Here is a 12,287-nt window from a genome sequence, read left to right as displayed (position 1 = left end):
TCCCGGGTGTGTAGGACGCAGGTGCCTTGCAGCTGCGGAGGGGCAGCGGGATATCCTTGCCAGGTGCAGTGGTGGGCAGCAGCCCCTTGCCCTCAGTTCCTCAGTGGTGATCAGACAGGAAGCTTGGTCGATCAGAGCCAAGCAACTGAGTATAAAAACAGCCAGATGCATGGGCTATATTTAGGCCCTGAGAGCTGCGATTGTTTGGGATCAGGCTAGCTGCTTACGTGCCCTGCCTGAGACTCACGTGCAGGGTAGGGCCCTGTGCCCTCCTGGTCAACTTTTAACAGAGATGTTTTCTCAGACCTAGGAATGGGAACTCCCAGGGTTTTCTTTCCCAGAGAGTCCAAAGGAAACAGAAAGCCAAGTCTCAGGCTTGGTGGAAAGAACCATTGTTCAAGATCTCTGGGCTGAGAGTTCTTGGTGGGAGACGGACCACTGTTGTTACTGCACATGAGCCACACCTATAAGTGCCTTTCTGGCACTTGGGCTGGGGATCCATGTTGCCAAACACAGACCCAAGGCAGCAGTGCTCCCTGCTGAGACAGTGTGTGTGTGTGTTTGTGTGTGTCTGTGTGTGTGTGTGCAAGCCAGTGGGGTGCAAGGGACAAAGACATAGGAAAATGAAACTGTCTTGCCAGGATTTTTCTCACCCCAGAAGATTCTTCTTCCTAGAATGAACCCTTCAAATACCACTGGGCTCAGGGGCACACTGGTCCCTGCTGGGTAGTTTCCCAGAGATGCCCCAGCCACTAAGGGATCTGGCCTCTCTTGGGCCAGAATCCCCAGAAATATGTGCAGAAAGATGCCCAGACTGTGTCCACCCCCTGCCTCCCACGCCCTTGTTCCCTTTCTCCCTTGTGTTTTGTAAATATCATGCGTGACCATTTTCAATAATTTAATTTGCATAAAAATTGCCTAGAATCCCATTTGGGAGATAGACTGTTATAGAGAGGTTAATAGGCTCTGGAGCCAGACTTTCTGATTTCAAAGTCTGGCTTTGCCACTTACAAATGTGCATGACCTTGGGGGAGTTTCTTGCCTCAGTTTTCTCATCTGTGAAATCTGTGTGGAAGAAAACAAACTCAAAGTGCTTTCTACTATTCTCTCACTCAGCAGCAATAATCACAAAAGACTTCTGTGACCAAATGGGGTGAGGGATTCTCCCCACACACCAACCAAGCAATCATTTCTTCAGGGACACCAGCTGGGTGTCCTCTAATTCAGTTTTGACACTATCTACTTGGAGATGGCATCACCTCCCATAGGTTGAGGGCTCAGTCCCATAAGATGGTCTCCACCCTTCCCATTAGTTACAAGCCCTGGCCTCTGGAACTTGTGAACCACCCACTTCCAGTTGGGATTCTCGTGACCCCCTCCTTGGGTTAATTTGCAAGAGCAGTTCACAGAACTCAGCGAAACACATTTCCTGGTTTATTACAAATGATATTCCAAAGGATATAGAAAAAGAAATGCATATAGTGAGGTATGAAGGAAAGGGTGCGGAGCTTCCATACTCCTTCCCCTTTGCACCCCCCGACCCCAGGTGGCACCCTCCAGTAACATCCATGTGTTCAGGTATCCAGAAGCTCTCTGAACCCAGTCCTTTGGGAGCTTTTATGGAGACTTTGTAACACAGGCATGATTGATTAATCCATCAGCCACTGGTGATCCACTTCACCTTCAGTTGCCCTCCTCCCCAGATGTTGATGGGGTGGAGCTGAAATTGCCATCCTTCTAATCCTGCTGTGGCCTTTCCAGTGACCAGCCCCATCCTGAAGCTACCCAGGGGCTGCCAGGCATCAGTCAACTCATCAGCATATAAAAAGACATCACTTTGGAGATTCTAAGGATTTTAGAAGTTGTATGTCAGGAAACGGGGAGAAGATCAACTATGTATTTCACAATATCACAGGATAATAACAATTCCTATCTCTTACGGTTGGTGGGAGGTACATTAGTCAACTTTAATGCAATAATACTACCAAGAATCTCAGTGTTACAAGAGCATTTGTTTCTCTAACATTACGTGGGACTGTTGTGGTTACATGTGAGCTTCTGTGGCTCTGCTCCATGTGTCTTATCATCCTGGGTCCTAGACTAAAGGGGCAGCCCCTAGTTGGGACATGCTATTCTCAAGGCAGAGGGAAAGAGCAGAGTCCTGGCAGAAACACAATGACTCGAAGTTTCTTCTGGGATGTGATGTACCCCTTGCATCCAGTCACATGCGGTCAGCCAATTCAAATCAGTGGTCAAGTCAACATCAGTGGGACAGGCATGTGGTTCACCAGGAGGCACCGGAGTCACACCACAAAGTGCAGGGACCAAAACCAGAGAAGGTGGAGCAAACCCTCAGGAATAATCATGCCTCAGGAATCTCACGTGAGATCCTCAAATGCTGCAAACAGTGCCTGGCACACAATAAGCACTCAGTAAGTGTTAACTATTATTATACTAACAGCTAGGCTGAAGGCATAAAACCCTACCTGCTTTCTCTCCTTGTCTTTTTCCCATTCTCCTTTACCCTCCTCTCCCTCCTCTCCATCCTTACTGCCTAGGATTCTGTCCACACTTAGGGACACACACCCCTTTATTTCCTGACTTTTGTCTCTCTCTTTTTAAAAAATCCATCCTCGTTTACCCAATGCTTTAGTTGACATACCTCTGGCCCTTCTATGGCTGGCCCAGTTGTTTTCAGGTATAGGAAAAAGGGATAATCCATCTTTATGTAGACATTAAAGGAGTTAGTTTTAATTAGTAACTACCTTACTAACAAAATGGCTTTTTAAAAATTATCTTTTTATTTTAGTGTACATAGAGCAGACAGTCCCAACGGGTCATGTTTGCTCCTGACACTTTTCCTAAACCATTTCTAGATCTCTGGCCATTGCCCTTTACCCCAAACTCTCCAACCACCAGCATCAACCAACTTATAACAATTTAATAATAAAAGTAACAACGACTCTCATTTCTTCTGTGTTATACATTGTGCTAAGTGCCTTACATTACCTCATTTAATCACTGCAATAGTCCAGATACTCTCTAGATTGCGAGTGGAGCTTCTTTGTCCAGACCTCATCAGCTTTGTGCTTTGCCATATGCAGAGACAGCTTCCTACAGAGCAGAAAGCCCCAACTTAAGAGAATGAACCTATGACTTAGTTTAGCCTCCACCAACAAACCACTGTATTACTTCAGGCAGGTCAGCCTCTCTTGCTTCAGTTTACTGATTTGCAAGACAGATATGATAATCTGTGCTTCATGAGACTATGGTGAAGATGAATAACCAGAAGATAAGATGTAAAAGTACTTTGTAAACAATAAGGCATCTTATAAATTCATTCATTCAACAGCTATTTACTGAGTCTGTTCCCTGCTGAGCACTGTTTTCAGCACTGCAGACACAATAAAGAACTAAAGAGACAGATCATGAGAGGCATCGAGTGCCACTGCGAGGTCCTTGGCTTTGCTCTAATAAGTTGAGAAGCCTTTGAAGGTTTTGAACAAATGAATGACATGATCTAACTTAGGTTTAAGAGGATTACTCTGCGACCGTGAATAGACTGTAGGGCAACTCGTCTGGAAGCCAATATAATAATCCAGAAGGTGGATGAAGGTGGCTTGGTGGTTATAGCAGTGGAAGTGTTGAAAGTGGCTTGATAATGAATATATTTTAACGACGAAGCCGACAGAATCTGTGGATAAATCACAGGTGAATTTTGGATGAAAAAAAGAAGAGACAACAGTGACATCAAGGTTTTTGGCTTGAGCAACTGGAAAGATGATGGGATCTTCATCCATCCCTGGGAAGAAGACTGTTGCAAGAACAGGTTAGGTAGATATCAGGAATTCATTTGGGGGGTATGTTAGGTTTGGGATGTCCATTACACATGCAAATGCAGCTCTCGAGTAATCAGTTCGATATACAAGTCTAAAGTTCAATAACATTTACGTCCCACAGTCAGACTGGAGTTACCAATGCGGGAGTCTTCAGCATGCAGCAATAGCATTGGAAGCCAAGAGGCGGAGGGGTTCCCCAGGGAGTGGGGGAACACGGAGGTCAGGGTCATATGACTGAGCACGGCCAGGATGGCTGAGGAGGAGCCTGGAAGGAATAAGAACAAAGAGAGATCATTACTAATGAGCAACAAAAGGGGTGTGTTGAAATCAGACTTTGGAGCCACAAAGAACCATTCCAATTCTGGGTCGTCCGCTTACACACGGTGAACGGAGCACATTTCTTCTCTGAGCCTTGGTTCCTTTCCTGTAAATGGAGTATAACCACTCCCATCTTGCAGGAGCTTTTTGGTGATAATTAAGGTGACTTCGTGAAAAGTACCAGGGTCTCAAAAATCTCAAAATTTGTAGAAAGTATGCAGTTTCTAGTTTGGAGAGGCTAGAGTTTGGTTTCAAAAGCCTCGACCACACACAGGGGCGGTTACAGCTCTTGAGGTCCCGGGGGTCACAGGACGCCTTCCGAGTTGGGGGGAGGAGAAAACAAAACCACAGGAAGAAACGAACAACGCTTTCGGGTGGGCCCGGGACCATAGAGGGTCGCTCCGCCACGTTCCTAGAGCGACCGCGGCGGCGCCAGAGCGCGGCGAGGCCCTCACTTCCGGCGGCGCGGGAGGCGCCCAGCGAGCCAGGGTGGTGGCTGGTCCCGTGCGGTGAGTGGGATTGGGGCACTTGGGGCGCTCGGGGCCTGCGTCGGATACTCGGGTCCGCTCGGGAGCGCGCTGGCCGCAACGAGGGCGGCGCGGGCCCGGGCGATGGCGTGGCTTGCGTCTTCCGCCTCCGGGCAGGGCCTGGCCGCCGGGCGGGGGCGGGAGGGCCACGCGGGCCCAGGGTGGGGCCGCGGCCTGCGGGGCGGGCGGGCCGGGTCAATGAGGAGCGGCCGGCGGAGTGCTGGGAACAGGGGAGGCTTGGACTGGGGGCCCGGGCGAGGCGCGGCCCGCGGCGGGTGGAACTGGGCGGGTGAGCAGCAGCCCCGGCCCCTTCCGTCGCTCGGAGCGTTCGAGGACTAGATACGTGGAACAAATGCTTAGGCAGCACAGGGCTGCTCTGAGCGGTTTTCAGATTCAGACTCATTGCAACTTCTAACATCTTGATGGTGTTGCCACTTTATCATTACCCTCCCCATTTTACGAGGAAACTGAGGCACATTCCAGTTAGCTGGGTGTGCAGGAACAGCAGCTTCTGTCACTCAGGTTTAACTTCGTGCTTGCCCCTGCTGGGGAGCTATGCAAAGCACGAGTCGCCGCGCTGGACTGAGCAATGGAAGATGGGGCTGCCACTAAGAATACAGGCTCTGGAGTCAAACTGCTAGGGTCTGGGAACCAGGCTAGTGCCTTCTAGCATTGTGCCCTCGTTTCCTTAACTTAAAACGGAAATAACTGCATAAAGGTGCCAGGAGAATTAAAGAGCTAGCACAGAATCAAGTTACACAGTGTCTGGCACATACTAGTATGATTGCCTCATCCGTAGGTGGATTTGACAGTCTGAGTTTCTGACTAGATCTGACTTCCATTGTATTAAATGCATGTGCTTTTATGTATAATGACCATTATAGTTATTAAAAAAAAAAGCAACACCATGTACCTAACACAATGTCTCCTGTGTGGTAGATGTTCTGTAAATATTTGCTTAAGCTAAGGAGTGGGTAGTCCTAACTGTAATCTTGTGTTATATGCAGCTTACTCTTATGCTGACCATAATTACAGCTGATGTAATTATTAAATATCCAGATAAAGTCCTGGACCTAAAGTCTCAATTATACAATAAGATGAAAGGAAGGCAAGAAAAATTATGTTTTTGTTTTCATTTATTTGCTTTATATGTTTGTATGCAAAGAAACCCAAAATAATTGTTTCTATTTTAAATTCCACATTCTGACACAAGATAATGAAAAATAGTTCCAATAATTTTATTGCTTTTGAAGTTCTAGATTTTCCGACATTGCCACCTATGTGGGGTTTGTAGGGGTTTTTGTTGGTTTGTTTTGGCTGTTATTTTAAATAGCCACAAGTCAGCCTTATAAATAAATAAAATCATTTGAAAATTTGAATTTTGCAGCATTTGGGTATTCTAAAAATTCCATCCTAGTTTTACATGTAAACTCATTTTCTCCCCCCTCTCCTTTTCTTGTGTCCTACCTACCATGCGTTTTCTACTCAGTTTCATTCCACTCTCTGGTAAAAGTTCTTTTGCAGTTTTTCTGTCTCCGAACACAATACTTTCGTTTTGGGTTTTCAACAAATTGCTTTCTTGGATCATTAGGATCTATAAAAACCAATAATAAAGTGTGTCTTCATAGACTAAGTAAACCTACCACTCCCTGTAGAGAAGTTTCAATTTTCAAAACACTTTATGCTACAGAATTAGAGCTAAGCTGTCATCTAGAGCTATGGAAATCGAATGCTAAATACAGATAAACAGGAATATATCATAAAGTAGTGTAATTTGTCATTTCTTATTCATTTGGATACCTTAGGCAGTTACTAGTGAGTAGAAGTTTAACATGGAACTAAATATTAAAACATAGTAATGTTCTGTTACACAAATTTTGATTGTCTTTTGGAGTTACGCCATTCCCATTAAGATTTACCTTATCTCCACTTTTTAGTTCTTCAAAATTATGTACTCATTTGGTAATGCTTGGAAGATTTATATTTCACCTGATCACTTTTAATTTGTCTTGTCCCAATAGACAGAAACTCCAGTGGTAAACTCAGTCAAAATTTGGTGATATTTGTTAAGCTTAAACTCTGGAATTGTTAGAATTACTTTGCAAGTATTTCCCCAAAATTTCCCCCCATATTATCTTTGTTTGCATTTATACTTTTTAAATTTAAACATGAATGCAATTTTGGTGGGTTGAAGAGATATTAAAATTGAATAGTTAACAGATATCTATACTTTTTTTTCTGATCATCTCTAATTTTTTTTTCCTTCTACACACAGAAAATTCTGAGCTGTGCACCTCTAGGAAATGAAACACTAGTTCAGAAGAAGCCTGTAAACTCTCTTACAAATACATTTGGTTATTCACCATGAGGTTAGCAAAGCCTAAAGCGGGTATTTCTCGGAGCTCAAGCCAAGGAAAGGCCTATGAGAACAAGCGCAAAACAGGCCGGCAGCGGCAGAAGTGGGGCATGACTATTCGATTTGACTCAAGCTTCAGTAGACTCAGAAGAAGCTTGGATGACAAACCCTATAAATGTACTGAATGTGAAAAGAGTTTCAGTCAGAGTTCAACTCTTTTTCAACACCAGAAGATCCATACTGGAAAGAAATCCCATAAATGTGCTGATTGTGGGAAAAGTTTCTTTCAGAGTTCTAATCTCATTCAGCATCGACGGATCCATACAGGGGAAAAGCCCTACAAATGTGATGAGTGTGGAGAAAGCTTTAAACAGAGCTCAAATCTCATTCAGCACCAGAGAATTCATACTGGAGAAAAACCCTATCAGTGTGATGAGTGTGGCCGGTGTTTCAGCCAGAGCTCCCACCTTATTCAACATCAGAGAACCCACACTGGGGAGAAACCCTACCAGTGCAGTGAATGTGGCAAATGTTTCAGTCAGAGCTCTCATCTGAGGCAGCACATGAAGGTGCATAAAGAAGAGAAGCCTCGTAAAACCCGGGGCAAAAATATCAGGGTGAAGACTCACTTACCCTCTTGGAAAGCTGGTACAGGAAGGAAGTCTGTGGCTGGTCTCCGTTAAGTATAGGGCTTTTTGACAGCTTTTTGAGACCTCTTAAGAAAAAATAAAAAGTAAAAAATGAAAGGAATCTTTTTTAGAAATAGAGATGCTTTATAGTAGATCACTTAAATACTGGATCTTTTGCTAGTGTGAAAACATTGGGAATTTAATGACATTATTGAGCTGAAAGAAATTACATGAGTCCAGCTACCCTCATTTCTTTTTTATGTGACATGGAGCACAAAGAACTGAAAATATGTTTTGAGGGAGCATGACATCCTTGACCTCGTTTGAAATTACTTCCATTTTCAAAAACCATCATGTTTTGCAGATACATTTTGAGAAAAACCATCATGTTTTGAGGATACATTTGTGAAAGTGCAGGCATGCCAATGGCTACTCAGTTTTAGGACTTTCTGTGGAAGAAAAAATTAAAAGGGAGAAGAAATTAATTCCACTACTTTTGAAGTTCTGCAACAGATGAGATTTTGTTTGTAAAGTTTTGTAGTATATTAACCATTGGTTTATCACTCTAGATTCAACATATTAAAATGTATTCAAGCTCACAGATTTTTAATCAGTAAGGCCTATCTATATTAGTTGTCTTTTATTTCTTCTCCTTGTGGACAGTTGTTAATGAAAGGAGTAAGGATTTCCCTTGTTTTGTTTTGTTTGTTTTGTTTTTTTTAACCAAATTCTTAGAGATACTATAGAATCCAAATGAGAACTGAATTGGACCTCAAGTCTTCTATTCCTACTAATAGAGTTCTTTGTGATGCTAACTGCTGTGTCGTTTGTTTTCCACAAGTTGGGATGGATTCATGTCGATAACATCCCCATGCCCTTGACCTCTTCTGGCATTCTCCTGTGCTCTGACAAACTGAGCCAGCCTTTTAGATCTACATGAATAAACAAACTATTTTACCAAGAAAAATCTCAGCTTGCTTACTGCTTAATTAAAAACCTACAATTTACACACCTCCCTGCCTTCAAGACTGTGAGCTTTGGATAGCCCTGCTTAAATGTTTGTCAACAACAAGAGTCATAATGTGTCAGTACATTGTAGCTCCTTTGAAATTTAACTCTTTCTGTGTTACATGAATTGTTTTAAGGAGTCCGGCAAACATGTTTCTTCACTTCCATGAGAATGGTGCCAAGTGTCAGACTCTAATGAGCCCTCAGCTCAGGTTTTAATTTCTATTGAATGCTAACATTCTTCTGATTTTTTGGTATCTTTTATAATCATATCGGTTTCTGCTGTATTAATGACAATTATTCATGAAAATAAAAAATGAAATATTTTGTATACTACTACCTTCTGTTTATTTTTCTCCTGGGGAGTTGTTTTAATTATTTAGACAATAGATCTAAAGTCACAGCTTTTGGATGGATCACTTGTTTTGCCTGTTTTTGATTTCCTCAAACTTGAACTTTGCCTTCCTCCTGGCCTTGCTTTTGAGTGCAGGGCCATAGAAGTTGGCCTTGTTATGGCCTTGTTGACAAGTGTCATTCAACAAGATATTCACAAGGTGTTTTGTAAACATGAGGTGATCACAGTTTTTTATGAAAGCAGTGATCTTTGGCCGCCCTATTATATCCAAGTCACTCCTTGGCAGGATTGTGGCTATGGGGCCCTTTTGAGGATCTATCAATGCTATTCACATTAGTTTTGTGTATGCAATAGCTTCTGGGTAGGACCAACACTTCTTTCTTACATTTCAGGAATTTGCCCATTTTGACAGCAAACAGGGCTGTGCACAGTAGTGATATTCAAAATAATTTAACGAGCAGTATGCCCTTCAGGACAGCAGAGAAATTGTCACAGACTAAGGTCTCCTGTGCGCTTTGAGCATGGGGATGCATTACTCTCTTCTCCACTGTGTTGGGGAATGTGGAGAGGAGCACAGATGAGGGATGTTTTTGGTTAATACAGCTCTGGACCAGTGGGAGATAGATGGAGCCAGGCTTGATCTAGAGATGTCCCAGGGTTTTCAGAGAGTAGTGACTATGGGCTTTGGGGTTGTCTTCCTTGGGTAGAAGGTATGTTGTGTGTGGAAGGAGGAAAGAGGGATATTTGGTGAGCAAATACCCAAATACTCACCCCATGTTTCCTGGCACCCTTACAGTGCTGTGAGAAACAACACTAGGTCTGGCCATTTGAGTTAGTGATGTTTTTAAAAGCTGTTGGGTGATTCTCTGTGCTCCTATTTCCCAGGCCAAAGTGGAGCTGACATTTAGGTAGTTCCTGAGTCTCTTGCCAACCTGCTTTAGGTATCCCATGAGTGAGAAATAAACTGTTGAGATAGGCCACAGATTTCAGTGTAGATTTGGTACCTGTCCTGATTGATGCACCCATCTTGCTGTTTTTGTGCATCTCTGGAGCCAATCATCAGTCTTAAAAGTTCTATCCTTTTAGTGGCCTGGTGAGAAAAAACAGCTTTTTGAGTTCATAGTTGAGAAACACTGCCTCGCCTCCCCCACATTGTCTTTCTGTTTCTAGCCGATACTCTGTAATACTGTAATACTTCCATACTTCCTTTTTTTTTTTTTTTTTTTTTGGCCTGGGACCCTTCTCTTTGTTCCTTACTGAGACTTAAAGGCAGCATTAAAGCTTGTTTGTGTGTTTTATTTGTATCCCATGACTCTGTGGCCTGGGTTGAAAGTTCCCACACATAGAGTTGCCAGAACGTCCTGTGATATCAGCCCTGGAAGTTGAAAATCTGTCCTGAGACTGATATGCTGTCTTCAAACGTGGGAGAAAGGGGTGACTGTCCCTCCACCATGCAGAGTCTGAGTGTGACAGGACCCATGAGAGGATGCTGAGTGGGTGCCAGGAGGACTCACCTCCAAGAGCAAGAGCCTCTGGTCCCTGTTGCACATTGATTTCAAACAGACCAACCAGCTTGGACAATTGAACTTCCCAATTGCAGTCATGATGAACTGAAGACCAGAGGACCTTCCTCCAATTTCCTGGTCCACATGAAGCGCTAGATTGTAATGTAACCCTAGATATGTTGAGGGGACTCCAAAGTAGGATTTCTCACCACACTGGTAAAATAGGGGGACTGCCTATTAGTCTCATTTAGGGATAAGTATAATGGCTGTTTCCTAAATTCAGAGTTCTGTAGTAAACTGATAACTAAGAGATTCTTTTCTGTCATTTTTCAAATAAAGCATTGTGACATCTGGTGAAAGAATTACTTTTTTCTTGTTTTATTGTTCAGAAGAGGTGCAAAATAATCCAGAACAGTTTGAAATGGATAAATTTTACTGCTGAGTGATGGAGACAAAAATGACAGAAACATAATTCACAGCTGCATTCCTTACAGTAAATCCAAGCACAAATAGCTCTATTGCTTAGAATCATTGCATTTAAATATAGAAAGAACAAATCTTTCATAGTCTTTTTATGGATGATAATTTTTTTCCTTTGATCCACATGGTTGGTAATGTATCAGAATAGATTGAGCAATTTAGTCCTACTAAGTAATGGCATTTTATAATTCTGGTGTTATAATATCTGACAGTATTTTATTTAGAACTTTTACATCAATATACATCAACTGACATAGTTGTAAGTTTCTTTGTATGTTATCTTTGTCATAAATGTCGATTACATCGTAGAGCATTTCAGGAACTGTGCCAAGTTCATAACACCAGGTTACTAATGTGTTATGCTACCTTCCAATTTGTCAAGAGACATCTCAGGCACAGATTTTTTGAATTCAGGAATTCAGGATGGGTATGCCAATTTAAATGAAGCTTCTGAGATGAGTAACCTTAAATCCCAGAGAGACCCTGGTTATATCTCTATGTTCAGGGCAATCTAAATGGGTCCCCTAGGATACAAGAAGCCTGTCTATTCAGTGGGATTAAAAGGCTAAATATCAGAATTTAAGCAGGTGAGTCAAAGAGGGGACAATATGATGATTTGGGGGCAAACAGTCATGAAGAGAAGTTCAGGTTCAGCGAGAAAACTGAGGCCATTCTGTGTATTCCACATAGTTTAATATAGCTAGTTAGACTTTCTGTTATGTCTGTGTTTCTTCTTTGCCTGATAAGTTCACCAATTCAGTTTAACCCAGCATCTGTATTCCATTTTCTCTATTAGAATAATTGGTCTGGTTTCTCTTTTTCTGGCTAGACTTTGGCTGAAAGGACAATAATAAGAGAAATAAAACTACAAGGAGCTACTATTTCTTATGTATCAAAAGTGATCAAAAGTGTAAAACCTACTCTGTTGGTAAGGCTGTGGAGAGCCAGCCAAACTCAGGCACTGATGGTGGGATACAAAATGTTACAACCCATACTGAGGAGGGATTTGGCAATATCTAGCAGAAGTATATATGCATTTACTCTCTGATCCAGAAATTATATTTCCAGAGTTTGTTTCCAAAGATACAGTACCAACAATATGAAACAACATATACACATGGCTGCACATTTTTATAGAAAAGACTCATTTCCCACTAAGGCATCTGGCTCCAATGTAGTGTCATGTATTTGTTCAATAATAGGCTTTTTGTGATGCTCTCATGACCTTTGCTTGTGCTGTAGTTGTACCATACGTCATTTTCAGAGGTCA

The 12,287-nt window shown here is 42.6% G+C and overlaps 1 protein-coding gene across 1 annotated transcript; it reads left to right on the top strand.

The window, feature by feature from the left end:
- Positions 1 to 4,001: 4,001 nt before the first annotated feature.
- On the top strand, positions 4,002 to 9,013 carry ZNF22 (zinc finger protein 22). The gene is made up of 2 exons (XM_004049324.4): positions 4,002 to 4,666; positions 6,960 to 9,013. Exon 2 carries the CDS (start codon positions 7,049 to 7,051, stop codon positions 7,721 to 7,723), a length of 675 nt encoding a protein of 224 aa, XP_004049372.1. The 5' UTR covers positions 4,002 to 4,666; positions 6,960 to 7,048; the 3' UTR covers positions 7,724 to 9,013.
- The last annotated feature ends 3,274 nt before the right edge of the window (positions 9,014 to 12,287 follow it).

The sequence above is a fragment of the Gorilla gorilla genome, chromosome 8 (genome assembly GCF_029281585.2).
Source record: "Gorilla gorilla gorilla isolate KB3781 chromosome 8, NHGRI_mGorGor1-v2.1_pri, whole genome shotgun sequence".
Taxonomy (NCBI): domain Eukaryota; kingdom Metazoa; phylum Chordata; class Mammalia; order Primates; family Hominidae; genus Gorilla; species Gorilla gorilla.
The sequence above is the reverse complement of the archived record's forward strand: the minus strand, read 5'-3'. Positions and strand labels throughout refer to the sequence as shown.

Coding starts and splice junctions, on each gene's coding strand:
- ZNF22 (XM_004049324.4), top strand. CDS start 7,049: ATGAGGTTAGCAAAGCCTAAAGCGGGTATTTCTCGGAGCTCAAGCCAA.